Source organism: Tasmannia lanceolata, unplaced genomic scaffold (assembly GCF_043159265.1).
Source record: "Tasmannia lanceolata isolate RefF3 unplaced genomic scaffold, GAP_Taslan_0.1 ptg000015l, whole genome shotgun sequence".
NCBI lineage: Eukaryota > Viridiplantae > Streptophyta > Magnoliopsida > Canellales > Winteraceae > Tasmannia > Tasmannia lanceolata.
In genome coordinates, this window is record NW_027518692.1 from 31,997,289 (window position 1) to 32,016,924 (window position 19,636).

The following is a 19,636-nucleotide window of genomic DNA, read 5'->3' on the forward strand; positions in this document are numbered from 1 at the left end:
TTTTTAAAAAGGGATGTAAGGGTAATGAGTGCATCTTATCCTACCCAGACAGATGTTTTAGCGTATTACCAAGTTTAACTATAGCGAGATTAGTAGTTAATTATATTGTTAAATTTCTATCATGGGTAAAACTCTCTCTCTCTCTCTCTCTCTCTCTCTCTCTCTCTATATATATATATATATATATATATATATATATATATATATGAAAAAACGGTTCCTACACATATGTGTAGAGAGTTCTCTACACACTAGCTTAAAATACAGTGGGGGCGCACATTGTTTGGGTGATCCAAGCCATCAATTTTAAGGGCCTCACATAGATAGGGTGTCTACAAAAAATCAGATCCATAGGATTATCCCAACCCTACGATTTGTGGAGGTAAAATGGATGTCTTTAAACCTTCACAAATTAGTCCATTTTTTGCGTCCACAGTTCGAATGGTTAGGATGATCCTACGGATCTGATTTTTTGTGGACACCCTATCTATGTGAGGGCCTTAAAAATGAATGGTTTGGATCACCCAAATAATATGTCCCCTACTGTATTTTAAGCTAGTGTGTAGATAACTTATCTACACATGTGTGTAGGAACCGTTTTCTCTCTCTCTCTCTCTCTCTCTCTCTCTCTATATATATATATATATATATATATATAGAGAGAGAGAGAGAGAGAGAGGAAAATGATTATGAGCTTGAAGCTCATATAGCTTATATGAGCTTGAGGGCCAAAACACATGTTTGCCCACATTGTTAGGATGATCCAAAGCATTCATTTGAAAGACCCTTACATAGATAGGGTGTGTACAAAAAATCAGCTCCATAGGATCATCCTAACCCATCAAAAAATGGAGGGCAAAATGGACAGATATTGTTTGCCACAAATCTGCCCATTTTTGCCTTCCGCTTTTGAAGGGGTTAGGATGATCCAATGTAGTTGATTTTTGGTACACACCCTATCTATGTTGGGGCCTTGCAAATAAATGGTTTGGATCACCACAAAAAATGTGGGACCCATGTGTTTGGGCCCTCAAGCTCATATAAGCTATATAAGCTTCAAGCTCAGAATCATTTTCTTCATATATATATATATATATATATATATATATATATATATATATATATATATATGAGAAAACGGTTCCTACACATATGTGTAGAGAGTTATCTACACACTAGCTTAAAAAACAATGGGGGCCCACATTGTTTGGGTGACCCAAGCCATCCATTTTAAAGGCCCTCACATAGATAGGGTGTCTACAAAAAATCAGATCTATAGGATCATCCCAACCCTACGATTTGTGGAGGTAAAATGGATGTCTTTAAACCTTCACAAATTAGTCCATTTTTTGCCTCCACAATTCGAATGGTTAGGATGATCCTATGGATCTGATTTTTTGTTGACACCCTATCTATGTGAGGGCCTTAAAAATGAATGGTTTGGATCACCCAAATAATGTGGCCCCCACTGTAATTTAAGCTAGTGTGTAGATAACTTATCTACACATATGTGTATGAACCGTTCTCTCTCTCTCTCTCTCTCTCTCTCTCTCTATATATATATATATATATATATATATATATATAGACAGAGAGAGAGGGGATAGTGTTCTAGCGTAACTGCTCAGATACTTCAAAAACTCAGGTGGCCCACATTTTTTGGGGTGATCCAAAGCATTTATTTGAAAGGCTCGTGCATAGGGTGTGTACAAAAAATCAGCCCTATAGGATCATCCTAACCCAATCAAAGGTGGAGGCGAAAATGGACAGACGTTGTTTCTGACAATTTTTTCCCTCCACAAATGGCAGGGTTAGGATGATCCTAAAGGGCTCACTTTTTGTCCACACCCTATTCATGGAAAGGCCTTTCAAATGAATGCTTTGGATCACCCAAAAATATGGGGTCACATGAGTTTTTGAAGCAGCTGCTCAGATAAGCGCAGGAACACTTTTCTCATATATATAGTCCTCCAATCTTGAGTGGTTACCAAGGTTTTAAATTTCGCTTTCAGGGGTAATTTCGGTCCCCATCGAAACCGAAATTTCAGTTGAAATCCCGAAATTTCGGCCGAAATTCAGGAAGAAGACTCGAAATGTCGGTTTTTTAGGTCGAAATTTCTGCCAAAACTCTGTCTTGGGGCACAACCTATTTAGGTTGTGGCCCATCTAATGGACGGTTTGGACCATCACGTGGTGCGGCCCATACCGTACTTTTAATAAAGGAAGGAGTACCCTCATCAAAATACAGTAGTGCTGATAACATTTTCCTAGCTATTATTGGCAACAATATCCTATTCGACGGTTAACGATTGAAGGACACCATGCATGGTTTGTCCATAAAAGTTCACTAGGCATAGCTAAGGAAGCATCTTGTCATATCGCCTATTGATATTAGTTTATTTAATCATATAAAAAATGAAATCATGGGCTGACAGAGTTATAGAGATTGAATCTAATGTCAGTAGTACCAAAGCATTTTATTTGTTGCATTGGGGCCGTTACATTTTTTCTGCTTTTTAACAGTTTTCAGGATGTTTTTTTTTTCCGACACCGTTCGATTGTGATCTGGTCAAAGTATCGATCCGAAATTTGGGTCCGAAATTTAAAACCTCGGTGGTTACCATGAACCGTGATATACAGTCCCTCTATGGGGCACAACGTAGGTTGTGCCAAAAAATTCATTTCCATAGGATAGTTCGAGGCTTCTAGCCCTCCAATCTTTAGCAGTTAACATAATATATAGTCCCTCTACGGATCAGAGTGCTAGGATCATCCTATGAAAATAATTTTTGTAAAAAACTTATTTATGTCGCCTATCAAATGGACGGTTTGGATCATCCCATGATGTGGGCACAATCCTTTTCGAAAACTACTGGATTGTAGGGGCTTACACCACATGGACCATAAAAAATCTCCTCGCTCGGCTCGTGAAATATTCGAGAAAGCCCGGCTCGGGCTCGGCTCGGCTCAAGAATGATAAAAACATACATATGTAGGATTTGAACCCAAGCCCCATCTAAATCCAGTGACTTAATCACTCGACCAAACCTTCATTTATAATAAACAACCCACATTCTTTTATTTTATATTTAAAAAACAAATATAATCCAAGCTTTAAAGCTCGGCTCGTTTATGAACCGAGCCTAAAAAGCTCACAAGCTTTTCCAAGCCGAACTATACAAAACTCAAGTTTGGCTCGTTTATTTTGGCGAGCCTAATTTTTGGGCTCGGGTTCAGCTTGTTTAGTAAACGAACGAGCCGGAGCCGAGCTTTTAACGAGCTGAACCCAAACATGTTCGCGAGCCGGCTCTGTTCATTTGCAGCCCTAGACACGATATAGACTACACGGGCTCACACCATATAAAAATTCAACCAGTTGAGAGCTAGAAGCTCCACCCCGCCCAATTGTCCAAAAAGCTCTCTTAAGACTGAAACCAATTAAAATGAAAAGACAAGGTGAGTCCGTGCAGTCATCAAAATACAGGTTTGTGCCAATATTTATCATTAAAAAGTACTCGACATCATCTAATAATTTCTTGGGTTCCCGATTTTCAGAATTCTCTCTCAGTCCCCATTGCTGTGTTCTTTTAGTTTCCTTTACCCCTTGTTTCCGCGGAAAGTCCACTTTTTTTTTCCGCGGAAAACCCCAAATCGCGGAAACCCCTTTCCCCACCCCATCCATCGGAAAGCTTACCTTTCCACGACTTTACCCCGAGTCGTTCGAGACTCACTCTCTCTCTCTCTCGCAACATCATTGTCGACGAGGAAGCTGTCCCTCTTCTCGTTCTCTCTCGCAAGGCCTCCGTCCGGTAAGTCTCCTGTCCTCTCTCTCTCTCTCTCTCTATATCTCTCTGAATTTTTTTTGCTGGATATAGGGTTTCGGATAAAGGGTTTGAGTGTAGGGATTCGGATTTACTGGTTAATGTTTGGTTTTCTGTTTTTTTTTTTTTCATTCTATTTTGGTATTTAGGGTTTCGGATTTTGGATTTAGGGTTGATGGTTTATGCATTTAGATTAGGGTTTACAGATCTGGGTTAGGGTTTATGATTTATATGGATTTAGGTTCCAGAAACAAGGTTTATAGATCTTCTGTTACGATATTTTTTCGTATTTGGGTATCTGGGTAGGTTTGTTACAATATTTTTTTCATATATTTTTTTGCAAATCAACAGGTTTTGTTACAATATGGTATTTGTTCCTCATTTCTTCATATTTTGGGTAGATCTAGGGTTGGTATTTGTTCCTCATTTCTTTGTAATTGGTACAATATTTTGGGTATTTGTTCGTATCTGTTCGTATTATTTTTTTGCAAATCAACATGTTTTGCTTGGTATTTATTTGGTATTTATTCTCCTGTGCTGGGTATTTATTTTGCTTGGTATTTTATTCTCTTGTGCTGGGAGATAGGGTTTAAGGATTAGGATTTAGGGGTTAGGATTAGTATTTTATTCTCTTGATTGCCTGATTTATATCTTGGCAACTCTATATTTGTGACAATTTGATTGGCATTGTTATTGTACTCGACATCATCTAATAATTTCTTGGGTTTCCGATTTTCAGAATTCTCTCTCAGTCCCCATGGCAACCTTAATCCGCCTCACCTCCCGCCCTCCTCCTTCTTCTCAAACCCTAAAATCCCTTCTAATCCCAACCGTCCGTTCAAAAACCACATCCACATCAACCCCTTCACACCGCCACCACACCAACCCCCATGAATTCTCATCCCCATCCGAATTCCTCGGCAGTTGGAAATCCCCCACAAGCCCTAAAGAAGCCGAAACAAAGCTCGCCCATCTCAGACGAGACTACGCAAAACAAGTAAAACAACTCCGCCATCAGTATTTCTACGAGATGGAGCTCCACCGCGCAGAAAAACAGCGAAAAGACGAAGCCAAGCGCGAGGCTGTCCGCAAAGCTAAGGAGGAGCGCAAAGCCGCCAAGGCCGCCGCTGCACAGACTCGAGCCGCCGAGCGCAAGGTCCTTGAAGATGAGTTCCGCCAAACCCTAGTAAGATAATAAAAACCCTAGATTTCCCATTTGGAGTTCTCTTAAGGCCCTGTTTGGATTGAAAGAAAAGCATTTATTTGGTAGGTCTTCATTGACTTATCTTTTTGTTTCCACAAGTGTCTTGATATATAAATACATATATATGCTTTTGTATATAAATATATAGGGAAAATTATTAAAAAAATGTGAAATTGTGAATCAAGGGTAGACATTTCAAATTCATGAAAAAGGGGTTGTCAGGTACGGTCAGAGAGTGTAATGGACGAAACTACCCTTTTATATTATTAAAATAAGCCGTCACTTTTGCCCTTTCCTCTTACCCTCTTCAAACCCTTCTTTTACTTTCCCCCCTCTGTTGATGACGTAGTGTGTTCCCACCCCCCTTGAATCATGTTAGTGCACGTTTTCCACCTTTAGACACACTCTCTCTCTCTCTCTCTCCACAATGGGCCCCCAAAATTCTCCTCCTTGGTGCCCAAATGCAACCCCCAACTATGACAGTGTACCATCCAGACCATAGGATGATCCAAGCGGTCCATTTGATAGGCCACATCGTAAATAGGTTGTGTCCCAAAAAACCATTTCCATATGATGATCCTAGCCCTCAGATATAAAGAGAAATTGCTTATTATGGAAACCTCTATAGATTGGAGGGTTGTGATCATCCTATGCAAATGATTTTTGGGGCACAAGCCATTTGCGTTATGGCCCATCAAATGGACGGCTCGGATCATCCTATAGTCTGGACGGTACACTTCATTTTCAAAAATATAGGTGGGGCCTAAATTGGGCCTTAATGTTACTGTCCGAACCACACCATAAGATGATCCAAACCATGGACGGCTTGGATCATCCTATGTTGTGGACGGTATGCTTCAATTTGAAAAATATCTGTGGGGTCTACGATTGGGCCTTAATGTTACTGTACGACCAACTCTATAAGATTATCCAAACCATAGACGGCTTGGATCATCATATGTTGTGGACGGGCCTTAATGTTACTGTTAGGGGTGGTTATTCGGTTATAACCGAACCAAAATAACCGAAATTTGATAACCGAAATAATTTCGGTTATCAAATTTCAGTAACCGAAACCGAACCGAAATTTTTAAAAACCGAACCGAAACCGAACCGATTAAAACTTCGGTTATTCGGTTATAACCGAATAAACCGAATAGTGGGAGAAAAAGAGGGAAAAAAGCAAAATCTTTGTTTCGATTGGAGGGCTAGGATCATCTTATCGAAATGATTTCTTGAGCACAACCTAATTAAGTTGTGATCAATCAAATGGACGGTTTTGATCATCCTTTGGAGTGCCCATATCACACTTTTTTTTTTGAAAAAATAATGGTTTTTTTATCATAATTTCGGTTATTTCGGTTAACCGAATTTTTTTTGGAGATAACCGAAATCGAAACTGAATAACCGAATTGCCAAAAAAAAAAAACTGAAATCGAACTGAAACGGAAAAAAACCAAACCGCTTCGGTTCAGTTCGGTTATTCGGTTTTAACCGAATAATGAACACCCCTAGTTACTGTAGGATGATCCAAACATTCATTTGATGGGCCACAATGTAAATAGGTTGTGCCCCAAAAATCATTTCCATAGGATGATCACAACCCTACAATCTATAGAGGTTGCATAAGATGTAGTTTCTATTTAGATCGGAGGGTTAAGATTGCCTATGGAAATGATATTTTGGGACGCAACCTATTTACGTTTATGGCCCATCAATGGACGATTTGGATTATCCTATGGTGTGGTATGGGCGGGGCCTACGTTGTTCAAAGATGGGCCCACCATTTACAATGTTACAACCACTTTTGAATGTTAGAACCACTATTAAATCTCTCGGAACCACTAAATTGTGGTTCCGAGGCCTACATAATGGTTCCAAGATGTTTAAAACACTAATGATACTCATGATTAATTTTACAACCAATACAATACTATTACAATGTAGGAACCACTACTTGCACTCTTGAAACCATACTTTACACTCATGGAATACGTACACTCTTGGAACCACTATGTAACCTCTCAGAACCACTAAATTGTGGTTCCGAGGCCTACGTAATGGTTCCAAGATGCTTAAAACACCAATGATACACTCATGATCAATTTTACAACCAATACAATACTATTACAATGTAGGCACCACTATTTGCACTCTTGAAACCATACTTTACACTCATGGAACCACTATTTAACTCCTCAGAACCAGTAAGTTATGGTTCCGAGGCATACATAATGGTTCCAAGATGTTTAAGACAGCAATGATACACTCATGATCACTATTACAATGTAGGAACCACCACATTTACTCTTGGAACCATAATTTACACTCTTGGAGCCAGTATGTAACCTCTCGGAACCACTAAATTGTGGTTCCGAGGCTTACGTAATGGTTTTAAGATGTTTAAAACACCAATGATACAGTCATGATTACTTTGACAACCAATAAAATAGTATTACAATGTACCAACCACTTTAGAACCATAATTTATAGTCTTGGAACCACTATTTAACCTCCTCGGAACCACCAAATTGTGGTTCCGAGGCCTAAGTAATGGTTCCAAGAGTCCAAGTATACATACGATGTCCATTCAGGCTTCTCTCTATACACACACACACACACACACACAGAGAGAGAGAGAGAGAGAGAGAGAGAGAGAGAGAGAGAGAGAGAGAGATAAACGTGTTAACCAAACAAAGAGGCTGGTAGAGACTATGAAAATAAACCAACGCACAAATAACATGAAAACATACAAACATGAAAACAAGATGTAAAACCTATTCAAGTAGAGGAGAATGGACCCACCTGGAGCTATGTTTATCAGCCAAGTAGAAATTTGTGATAAGTAATGGTGTTTTTTTTTTTTTTCCAAAATACAATGGGAATGGAGCTTGCAAAGTATGGCAATGGCTGTTTTTCACGTTGGAAGGGTTGGGGAAGAAGAAAGAAAAATGTGAAATGGGTAGGTGAAAATAGTATAGGGATTAGAGCTTAAAAAGATGGTGGGAAAAAGCAAGGGGGGTATACTTATCCTAAAAGGCATCTTTTCGTACATGGCAGCCCCTTTTTCATGAATTTGAAATGTCTACCCTTCATTCACAATTTAGCATAGACTTCGCATTTTTTTAATAATTTTCCCATATATATATATATATATATATATATATATATGAGGAAAAGGATTGTACGCTTGAGTGTACCAAGCTTATGGTACGCTCGAGTGCCCAATCACATGTGGGCCCACTTTGTTAGGATGATCCAAAGCATTCATTTGAAAGGCCCTTACATAGATGGGGTGTGTACCAAAAATCAGCTCCATAGGATCATCCTAACCCATCCATTTGTGGAGGTCAAAATGGACAAACACTGTTTGTCCACAAATCTGCCCATTTTTGCCCTCCATTTTTGAAGGGGTTAGGATGATTCAATGGAGCTGATTTTTGGTACACACCCTATCTATGATAGGGCCTTGCAAATGAATGCTTTGGATCGCCACAAAAATTGTGGGACCCATGTGATTGGGCACTCGAGCGTACCTTAAGCTTGGTACGCTCGAGTGTACAATCCTTTTCCTCTCTCTCTCTCTCTCTCTCTCTCTATCTATATATATATATATATATATATATATATATATATATATATATATATATTGTGAAACAAATCCAAATTAACTTTAGGAATGCTGTATTTCAGAAAAAAAAAACTGCAATTCTGTTTCTGATTCAGTAAATTAATCTTTCTTTTGAACAAGTGAATATATTAAAATAGAACAACAGTTAGCACCGAAGCTATAAGTGTATCATCATGGGCATGAAATGTGTAGGGTATGAGCGGACATTAGCTAATCTACCTGTAGTATGCTATTCTCTGAGATTCACTGTTTTGCATAAATCTTATGACTCAAACAATAAAGAGGAAACAGTTTAGGCTACAAAAGGACAGCAAGACTGATTTTTAAAATATTGAATATTCTCTTTGTATTTTTCCGCCGAAATGCAGGACCATTTATATGAGTTTCTTGCTCTTTGTTCATTCTCCTAGTGTTGTGGTTGGCTGATGGTCATGACTTGAATGCAGGTGAAAGAAAGAGCGGAGAAGCTGGAATACTGGAGAGCAACAGAAGAAATGAGGGTGCAGATAAAGAGTGAAAAGAATAAGCTTCTGCGTCAGCAGAGTTCGATGTGGATTGATGAAAAAGACTTGGAGAAGAGATTAGTAGAGGTCATTCTTGACACAACACCCCTGTAAATCAGGTCAGTCACTAATAACTCTTTTGCTACTTGTAGACTTGAAGTTGATTTGGATTTGTTCCATGGATTATGAAGATGGCGAAGTTATCTGTTATCATATTCGGGTTTTCAATTCATCTTCCTATTCACCTTTGTTGCACTTTTCACACTAGTCTGAATTTCTCTGATTACATACATGAATGGAATAATGGGCGACAAATATTGGCCTAATAAATAAAAGATGATATGAGTTGCACATCGATAAAAAAACACCGAATGACCTGTACAGAAATTCCAAGACACGTATCTGATATAATGTGGAAATTCTTGATAAATTTAAACCTGGATAGATTTTTCCAGTATGTGAAAAAGTGAACTTGCTTCAAATTTCAGAAGCTTGTAAAGTTTTCTGTGAAAAAAGAGAGAACTTGCCTAGGAACTCTACGAAGAAATTTTCAGGAAGAAAAAGTAGCTTGAGAGATAACTCACCTAGAAACTCCATGAAAAAATCTTCTGAAAGAAAAAGTGGCTTGCCATGATGTTGATCATAGGAATACACTTTTTGGTTGCAAAAGGTAATATACCAATAAAAGAAAATACAAGCTAGCTAAACAAAAGACCAAGAGGATCGAAAAAAAATATACTACACAACAGGGGCATGCCCCTTAAAAACCAGCTTAAATATAATGTATTGATGATCAAAGCATATTATGACCTTAAAACCCCACAGCCACACTTGGGGTTGGGGGCGTTGCCGCCCTCACACTATGTGGCTCTGCCCCTGGATATGGTTCACTCTGTGATGAGCCATTGGCTCACTCGCTTGAGCTAGCTCCGTTGCTGTCATAGGACAATATAATGCGTGACTCCATAGAAGGTACGGCCCCAAGTTTTTTTTTTTTTTTTTAACAAACTAGCCCAGCCATGCTACCCAGCTTCTAATGCAACTATGTATTCTGCCTCATTTGTGGAATCTGCACCAGTGTCTTGTTTATAAATCCTCCAACTGATTGCCCCTCTTCCCAAAGCCATCGATATCAGATTGAAAGTTCGAGTTAGTGCGTCTCTTAAAAGTCAGGTCTACATCTCCATAAACCAAGTAATAATGCATGGTTTTCTCATCCAATGCTCTACACTAGGTTTGGACTGGTATCTGCTTATGACACTCATAGCCTGGATGATATTTGATCTAATATATAGCATGGCATAGATCGGGCTCCCTATAACTGATGCATAGGGGTGTCACTTCATCATATCCTTTTCCTCGAGTGTCTTGGGAGACATCGCTTTTGAGAGGCTGTTTCCATGCGTAAAGGGGATGAATCTTTTCTTGGAATCCTTCATGCCATATCTTTCATTATCTTAATAATACAATTAAGTTGTGATGGTCTAAGTATCCAGTTCTTCCTATCTCAAAACAAGTGGAGACTGGGGACATATGATGCTTCTCTCAAGTCTTTCATTGAAAAGAGGATCGACAACCATTTCTTCATGTTTGACAACATTCTTAGATCATCCTCAAGGAGTAGGATATCATCAGCGTAAAGAACTAAGAGTGTGACTACTCTTCCACTAACCTTCTTGTATACACTCCCCAACGAGATCATATGAGAAGCCAAATACTTTGACCGCCTCATTGAATCTAATGTTTCTATCTTTGAGAGGCTTCTTTAAGGCTGTAGATGGACCTTAGAAGTTCGCATATCTTTTGATCATGGCTGGAGGACTCAAAACCCTGGGACTAGATCGTATAAATACCTTTTTGGATGTTATTCTGAATGGTGGTCTTGATGCACGTAATCAAAACTCTTTCACCGCTAGTCTCGTCTCACAGGTTTGAACCTTTCCATTTGATCCTTTCTTCCTCTTGGAGATCGACTTATATAATTAATGGGCCCGATTTATATAATTATTGGGCTCAATGCCCTCAGGTAGGTCCACTAGAGTCTAGACCTTGCTCAAGTATATGTACTCCATTCGTATTTCATTGCTGCTTTCATCCATTTAACCACATTGATGTCTGAATCGCTCTGTTGTAGCTGAGGATCAATATCAGATGCCTCTGAGATCGCACACTGACTCACCCAAGTAGACAAGTCTATCAGGGGCCACTAAGCCTCATGCTATGATAGGGTGCAGGTGATGCAGTAACCACAATCATCAGGTGATGCTATGCTTCCAGTCCAGATAATTAGGACCAGAGAGCCAGTTATCTTCTAGAATATTAGCAAGGGGGGTTAAAGTTTGTCATTATGAGAAATCTACCGACATGCAAACTAAACTAATGCAAGCAACACATACATCTACAAATACAATTTATCATAGTTTCAAACCTCCCCCGCGTCATCCTCGACTCGCCCGAGTCGACTCCCTTTACCTTGGCTGCTTTCTGGTTCGTGTCCGCGTTTTGCCCTATAAAGTTAATCAAAACTCCCTTAATTCTAGAGTTATGACCGCGTAAACAAGTACTTGACTAGGATTTATTTTGGCCTGCATTCGCGTTTTAAAACATGGCAATTTATGCATAGGGTCTATCGCAGAAGGCATTTCGTGGCCGGTCATTCGCATGTCAGACCAGCCACCTCGTGAATGGAGGCAACACCTTTTGTATCCATTGATGAGGCGGCTGGCCTGACATGCAACAAACCAGCCTCGGAATGCCTTTTGCCAGCAATTCCCCCATTGCAATTAGGTTTTTAAATCACTAATGGTGGCGTCACTGCTCTCAAATTTCATGAAACCCTAATTCTACAAAAAAAAAGGTAGGAAATATTCGTGTTTTAGCTGAGCATTGAGGGCCCTATCCTTGCATGTAATCGTGCCTTTAGAAACACTACATGCCCCCCGGTAGTATTATTTAAACGTTTTACCTTTGCAATAAAACAGTGAAAACAAGGTTAGTGGCTTAGTGCTATTATCAAAATACGTTACTCAATATGTAAGCTGCCTAAAATAGCAAAACTAAATAGGCGACTGAGGACATATATGTCATTTTAGGAAAAGAGTAGGGGCATTTTTTATCCTCTAATTAAACCTTAATGACTTACCAAGGTTCCTCACATTTCTCATGTTCAAAAGTATTTGAGAAAGTTTGTGGAATAAGGCCTCTAAGGGTACACGAAGCACCTTGTAAAGTATTATGTGGTGGCCTGGTGATTCCCATTGTGGTTGGGGCCCACGGGAAGCCCTTTGATATTATGTGAAGATTAACATGGGCCCACAGACATGTTATCAAGAATGATGTGAACTGTGAATCACACTACTTAAGAGGCTGGTTGGTTGAATGGAATTTTTTTTGTTTTTATATGGTGTAAGACAGTATAGTATTTGGGAATTGCTAGCGTCCATTGCAAAAGGCATTTCGTGGCTGGTCTGTCGGATGTCAGACCTCCTACCTCGTGAGTGGAGACAAAAGATATTGCCTTCATTCAGGAGGTGGCTCGTCTGACATGCGACAGACAAGTTGCGAAATGCCTTTTGCGATTGACCCTAGCAAATCCCATAGTATTTTTCAGAAAGGACTGACCCCACCATTGGGTGATTCAAACTGTCCATTTGATGAGCCACAGCATATATAGGTTGGGCCACAAAAGTCATTTCCATAGGAAGATTCCAACCTTCAGATCTATAGAGGTTTCCATAATATGCATTTCCTCTATAGATCGGAGGGCTAGGATCATCCTGTGGAAATAATCTTTTGGGGACAACTTATTTGCCTTGTGGCCCATAAAATGGATGGTTTGGATCACCCTATGGCGTGGGCCTTGCAATCCTTTTCGAAAAATACTGCACCATACAGGCTTACACTATATAAAATCTACAATAAAATATGGAGTATCATCATCATTAACAAAAAACGGGAGTGTGGATATAATCTTTTCCCATTGAGGTCTTTTAATGTTGGGTGTGAAATGGTCTGTGTCTGTGTCTGTGACTGAGAGAAGGGTGAGGCATTTTAAAAAATTTAATAGAGATCTTGGAATTGCTAGCATCCATCGCAAAAGGCTTTTCGCGGCTGGTCTGTCGCAATTCAGACCAGCCACCTCGCTAATGGGGACCACAGCTGTGCAAATCCCTTTTTTACATGAGTATTTTGTGATGGAGCTTAGCAAATCCCTTTTTTACATGACAGTACAATGGGGCCCACATCTTTGGATGATCTGAACCTTTCATTTCTTGGTCCCCGCCCTAGATAGGACTTACCACAGAGAATAACTCCCCCATATACAGAGATTAGGTGCATTCCATATCTACCATTCCTATAAAGCATGACAGAGAGTGTGTTTAAAGCCCGGCAAGAGAAATCTACCATTCCGATAGAGCATGACAGAAAGTGAAGTTAAGACTTGATAAAGAAAGAGGAAGAAGAAACGTGGAGGCTTCATCTCCTCTGCATTTTCTTTAATAACACTCCATCTCTCTCTCTCTCTCTCCCTCTTCCTCTCCCTCTCTCTCTCTCTCTCATGGGTGCTGAATTGAAGAGGGGTTTTGTAGTGGTAATATCAATTTATATGGTGGTGCTGATGTTTTGTAGCCATGTATGGAGATGTGAAGGTCAAGTTCATCATGTGGTGGGTGAGGACATCGGGTGGGACCCATCTTCCAACATCGGAGATTGGTCGGCCGGAAAGACATTCAGGGTCGGTGATAAGATCTGTGAGTCCCTTTTCTTTTTCTTCTTCTTCCACACACCCATTTTTTTCTTGATGGATGATATCCACACTCCCCTATTTTTAGATTGTGACAACTGATTATAGGCCCAAAGTGATTATATGACTCAAAATTATTATAATTTTGAGTCCAATAATCGGTTGTGGGCACACAATCGGTTGTTACAGTCTGGCCCAACCGATTGTGAGTCCAAAACCTATTATTGGAGTCAAAATCACGTTTAAATTTGAGTCCAATAATCGGCTTTGGACTTGCAATCGGGTTTTAAAATCTAAAACAAACATTAGCCTTATAATCGGTTTGGCGCTCATAATCGGTTGTCATAATCTAAAGACCCTGTTCTTTTGAGATTATTATGACCCCCAAACCGATTAAGTACTCAAATTTACACTAATTTTGAGTCCAATAATCGGTTTGGGGGCTCACCATTGGTTTCCATATTTGCATGATCCAGGCTTTATTGTAGGATTCTTTCCAATTGAGAATTCCAAGATCAAATAATTTCAATGTGGAATTGTTGATCTTTTTTTCCTGAACCGTCCGTTTGCAATCCAACCGATTGGATTAATTAGGATCAACAGATAAGAATGTTTTTCAATCTAGATAGTCACCATGATTTAGCCCACGAAATGTAGGGTCCAGATCATTCTAATGTCATGTGAGTGGGTCCCCCTAGAAGTCTTCTCATAGTAAAGCTTGTTATGGTATCATTTCTCTTGAAAATCTTTAAGCTTGGAGAAGTTTCTAAGAAGGTGGGTTGTCCAATAATAATAGAGTATCAAGACTAGTGGGTGGCAGATATTTGTGCAGTGGGCCCTATTTTTGTTGTTTTAGTTAGGGTATTTTGGTAATTTAACCTGAAATTTCCCTCTTTTTTGTGGGAAAATATCATACTTTTAAAAAGTATATAGGGACTTTGGAAAGTGACTTATTTTGGGCAAAATGTGATTATTGATGACTAATTGAAATATTTTATAGATTAGGAGGAATTTATTAGGGGGTTGGAACTTCCAAAGAAGATATCAAGTGGCCAAAAAGAGAACTAGAGAATAACAAAAGTGAACAGCTCTTTCTGGTATGGGCACTACTCTCTCTCTGTTTAGTCCTTTGACAAATCGTTGAAAACTAGAGCAGTTTGGTTTTGATATTGAACTGTTACAGCCATAGAGAGAATTTGGTTTTGATAGTGGAGAAATTTAAAATAAAGAGGGTGCCACTTATCAAAACAAAAGCGTATGGATATCAGCTTCTCTAGATTCCATTTTTACCCAACACCTACTAGTCAAGTGTGAGGAGCAAAAACTACCTTTCCCAACCACTATTGTGGACACATGTACAACTGCACAAGTGGGTACTTCTGGAATAGTGGAATAAGTAGTCAACAGGAAGGCGACAAGCATTGGATTTTATAATGATATTTTTAGGGCGATGATATTTTCACTCCCCCTGCATTACGCGCACGCTCCCTTTGTAATGTGATTTGATGTGAAAGTGGGCAACTTTAACGCTTTTTGACGTCAAATCACGTTATAAGAGGAGCGTGGACGTAATACAGGGGGAGTGAAAAAAGGTATAACAGTTACATGAACAGAGATTTCAATGGCTATTTTTATCCCCAAGTAGAATACAGAAAGTCTCACAAATAGGAATGCAACTCGGGCCAAGTTGGATCGGGTTGAGGGCAACCCTAGCCCCACCCCAAGGTAGCATTGCCTCGACTCTAACCCGACACAGAGGAGCCTCGGGTTGAGGGTCAACCCTAAACCAGCCAGCCTATAAATCTCTCAACCCTAACCTAATCTGACTTAATTTCCCAAATCCGGGCCTACCCTAACTTAATTTCCCAAATTGGGCCTACCCTAACCTAAGCTAACTTAATTTCCCAAATCAAGCCTGGTTGGTCGGGTTGGTCCGGGGTAGGGTCCGTCTAGATGCCTAGAGCCTTAACCCTAACCCAACCTAGGGGCCGTCTTGATGTCTACAGCCTTAACCCTAACCCAACAAGAGGAAATGCCAACCCAGCTGAAGGAATGTCAACCCAACCTGAGGCGAAATCGGGTTCAACCCGTCAGGTTCGGATTGAGCCCGGCGCAAGTTGCATTCCTACTTAAAAGGTACTGTAAAAACAACTGTTTTGAAAATTAATGCATGTTATCCTTTTAATGAAACAATCCTCTCCTTTTTTCTCTTAATGATGCTCAGTTTTGATCTTAGAACAGTCTGTTTCCTCCTCCTTTTTTACTTTTACTAAATTTTAGTGAAAAGATCATTACATCTTGGACAGGAAAAAAAAAAGAACAGATTGGCTATTTGGTAAGTAAGCCCAGAATTCTAACTATCAACTCAGATGGCTTCTATTATTTGCTTATATTTTTACTATAACATGGCGTATTTGGAGGCTCAGGGTTCACATATTCGGCTGCGCTGGAGAGCATTGCAGAGTTGAAAAACCGAGAGGAATACGAGTCTTGTGACGTTAGTAATCCAATAAGAATGTACACAGATGGGCTAGACAAGGTGTTGCTGGACGCAGAGGGAACACGTTACTTTGCCAGCACGAAGCTAGACAAGTGCAAGGATGGTCTGAAACTACATGTTGATGTGATTCCACAGGGAGCAGATGATCCAGCAAAGCCTACCATTGTTCATGTCGTGGCCACGGGGCCTACGCCCTCTGGCTCAGCCCCTCTGCAAGGAGTGTCATTTATGCTATGGCTTGTGTTGGCTCTACTCTGCCTCGTTGGATTCTGGAGGGTTTAGGCAGGGTGTTAGGATATTGTTTTCCCTTTTCACCCCTTTTGTTTGTTTTTCTATTCTCTATCCTATGCTAAAATTTGGGTTGTTTTGCGTATTAACTACTGTGTTGAATTTGTGAACTCTAAGTAAGATTTTGTTTGCTAAAGTACTCAGTATACTGTCAGGGTAACTGGGTAATCGTAGAAGAGGGACCATGAAGTGTGGAATTAATTTGTTTGCCCCACGCTATGATCATAACTGGACTGTGATCTGATGTTATGTTTGCAGCATGTACTCAGTGTATAAGCCATACATATCATTCCTTATTGCAGAAAATTTCAATATTCAGGCAAAATAAGCAAAACCCATTACGAAAATCCAGCCAATAGTTGGGTCCATGTTGCATTAGTATAGAGTGCCCGAATCCAACATGGGTAATAAGTGTAGAATTTGGCAAACCTCAAGAAGAAAGATTCAGGGATTCACCAAATTATTTTAATTAAGGGTATTGATATTTGCACTATCATAGCCGACCCCAACTAGTTTGGGACAAAGGCTTAGTTGAGTTGATATTTGCACTCGTGTTTTGATAATGACATGAACTCACCTTGTCTTTTATTATTTAAACATTTATAAAAAGCTATTACAATTCCCCCCAAAGCTCTCAGCAATCAATTAAAAAGGAAAATACATGGTGGGCTTTGTGTTATTATCAAAGTATGGTAGTGCAAATATCAATAGCCTTAATTAATTCTCAAATTTTAATTAAAATAAGTAAAATACAAAAAACTTACTGTTAGGATGGATAAAAGGCAAAACATGTGGTAATTGTAAAGTTGAAAAAACAAATATAAGAATTTGACATGCATCCGACATGGGTACTTAGCCCATTCAGAAGAATCATTGTAACATAGGTAAGGACTCAGTGTAGATGAACAATTTCATTATCTATAAAGTAGCTTACTACAAGGGTTGATCAATAACACCTTAAACAAAGAGTCAGTTTTCAGATTATCATGATCCATGTTTTTCCTTAAACATGAGCAGACAATACAATCACAACAGAGTCCAATTCATCTACGATATAAAACACAAAGGAGTGATACCTGAAGTTACTTGGTTAAGTCTACAGTAAAATCAGAACTCCAATCCCTCTACAAAATGAAACACAAATGATCCAAGCCAACATACATGAGGTCACTTGGCTATGTCTTCAGTAAGATGTACTTGAGACCACCATTCAGACTTCTTTCAGATATTCGCAATAATAATAAAAAATGGCTTGGAAAATCCTATATATGCTGCAACAACCATAACAGAATCATCACAAGTTATATCTTTATCAACCTCCATAATGAGATATGGTAAGATAACTATGTGTAGAAGCAAAGTACATGACAAAGTTAAAGTATAGTTCCCCATATCCAGAGAAATCGTTCGCTCACATTGTTTATAGAACAATAGAGCTAATCATACTTCAGATCTACAACCAAAATTAGACAATAGATATCCTCTATTGTGCAGATGCATTGCATTTTGGCAGTGACATAGCACCTTGACGGACTAATGTGCGTGACGTATTAGGGATCCAGGTTGTAAGGTATTCTTTAAGTTTTCCTGGTTGAGAGAAACTGATAGTTTTGTTACCCTAGAACCAAATAGTGAAACTCTTCTCTCGTGAATGTAGGCACACTACTGAATCACATAAATCTTGTGCTCTCACTTTATATGATTGTGTTTCGTGCATCTCTTGACATTTGTGTCTGATCGTGTTTGATCTTATTTTGAAGAGATTAAAGATCTCACGGTTTTCTATATCCTCCAAGAAGTGAGTTTGTCAGTCCAAATCTTCACATAGTTCCTTGACATCAGATTCAAGCTTAGCACTAGATTGTTGTTGTTGTCTACCTTTCGTCATGCCCAGATCAAGCTCTGATACCAGATGATACAATAAAAAAACTGGAAGGTTGGTTTATTGCATTGGCATAAAGTGAAAGGGTCCACTGAGAGTGGGGAAACCTCCACAATAGTTTCAGAAACATTCATGTTCTCCACAGGGAAACAATTCCCATAGCAAAACTATTTCACACTTCCTACAAATACTAACCCAAATAAACTAAAACATGCCACCTAAGTAATCTGCTATCTCAAGAGAGATTTCCTAAACAAAGCAAATAGTTACCCCAATAAGAAAACATAGAAAGAAAAATACCATAGGTAACATGTATTCTCCCATTCAATATATGATTTCTCGGGGGCTCTCTGCCATTAAACAGGTTACATTTTGAGAAACTTGAGAATCTACACAATAATTAGAGATTTGATCTTTCTTGTGCTAAAAAAGCTTGATAATTCTATTTTCAAGTTCTGTTGATTCCTAATGTCTTTCTTGTGATAATAAAGCTTGGTAATTCTATTTTTTAGTTCTGTTGATTCCGAATGTCAATTGTCTCCTCTTTTGCAGGTTTTTGTGGTTCAGGTTAGGTTTTTCTTTTGTGAAGGAACCGACCATTGTACTTGTAAAAGACTAGTGGAGATTTTATTCACAATGAGCTTTAATCCCTAGCTTGCAGGATGCTTTCTTCTGGTGCATGTGTTCTTTCCTCATATCCTCAACATCTGGTAGACTCCTCTTCCAATTCATCCCATTCTAATGGGTAAGTAATTGAATTGAGTTCATCTTCCATTTGATCACTAATTGATCCCTCTTCAATGCATCCTGAACGGTCACATTCAAAGTTATGAACAATTAATGGTTCTCTCAAGTTCATCCTGCTCTATGAGCCCATGTGTTGACCTTCCTCATCTTTTCTGATAAATCCATACACCTCGTCAAAGTCATGCTTTTGAAGTTCATCAATTCCTAGAGTCTTCGCTAAGCTTTTTATTCATTTCAAAGCAGTCTTGGATGACCTCTTCGCCCTGTTGGTGTGGGTGTAGAGTGGTGGTTCATTTGATGTAGGACCGGGTATGAA

General features: G+C 39.2%; 3 protein-coding genes across 8 annotated transcripts in view; all 3 read left to right on the top strand.

Annotated features, from left to right (window-relative positions):
* LOC143846560 (uncharacterized) overlaps nucleotides 1–19,636 on the top strand; it is an 87,649-nt gene that overhangs the window by 66,497 nt on the left and 1,516 nt on the right. The window lies entirely within an intron of this gene.
* Nucleotides 3,529–9,389, top strand: LOC143846556 (stress response NST1-like protein). Its single transcript, XM_077355017.1, has 3 exons — nucleotides 3,529–3,809; nucleotides 4,561–5,007; nucleotides 9,103–9,389. Exons 2-3 carry the CDS (start codon nucleotides 4,579–4,581, stop codon nucleotides 9,271–9,273), a joined length of 600 nt encoding a protein of 199 aa, XP_077211132.1. The 5' UTR covers nucleotides 3,529–3,809; nucleotides 4,561–4,578; the 3' UTR covers nucleotides 9,274–9,389.
* On the top strand, nucleotides 13,395–16,827 carry LOC143846557 (early nodulin-like protein 14). Of its 6 annotated transcripts, none has more exons than XR_013234787.1 (4): nucleotides 13,502–13,910; nucleotides 14,904–15,000; nucleotides 16,184–16,238; nucleotides 16,330–16,827. XR_013234787.1 is itself a non-coding variant. In XM_077355018.1 (3 exons), the coding sequence occupies exons 1-3, from the start codon at nucleotides 15,900–15,902 to the stop codon at nucleotides 16,683–16,685; spliced, it is 525 nt and encodes a 174-aa protein (XP_077211133.1). In that variant the 5' UTR covers nucleotides 15,040–15,899; the 3' UTR covers nucleotides 16,686–16,827. The 6 variants fall into 6 exon arrangements, 1 of the variants encoding a protein (XP_077211133.1); XR_013234786.1 differs by having other exon boundaries at nucleotides 13,503–13,910; nucleotides 16,210–16,238; XR_013234785.1 differs by lacking the exon at nucleotides 16,184–16,238 and having other exon boundaries at nucleotides 13,503–13,910.

Coding starts and splice junctions, on each gene's coding strand:
- LOC143846556 (XM_077355017.1), top strand. CDS start 4,579: ATGGCAACCTTAATCCGCCTCACCTCCCGCCCTCCTCCTTCTTCTCAA. Junction 5,008..9,102: donor ATGAGTTCCGCCAAACCCTA/GTAAGATAATAA, acceptor ACTTGAATGCAG/GTGAAAGAAAGAGCGGAGAA.
- LOC143846557 (XM_077355018.1), top strand. CDS start 15,900: ATGTCTACAGCCTTAACCCTAACCCAACAAGAGGAAATGCCAACCCAG. Junction 16,040..16,209: donor GTTGCATTCCTACTTAAAAG/GTACTGTAAAAA, acceptor CATCTTGGACAG/GAAAAAAAAAAGAACAGATT. Junction 16,239..16,329: donor AAGAACAGATTGGCTATTTG/GTAAGTAAGCCC, acceptor TTGGAGGCTCAG/GGTTCACATATTCGGCTGCG.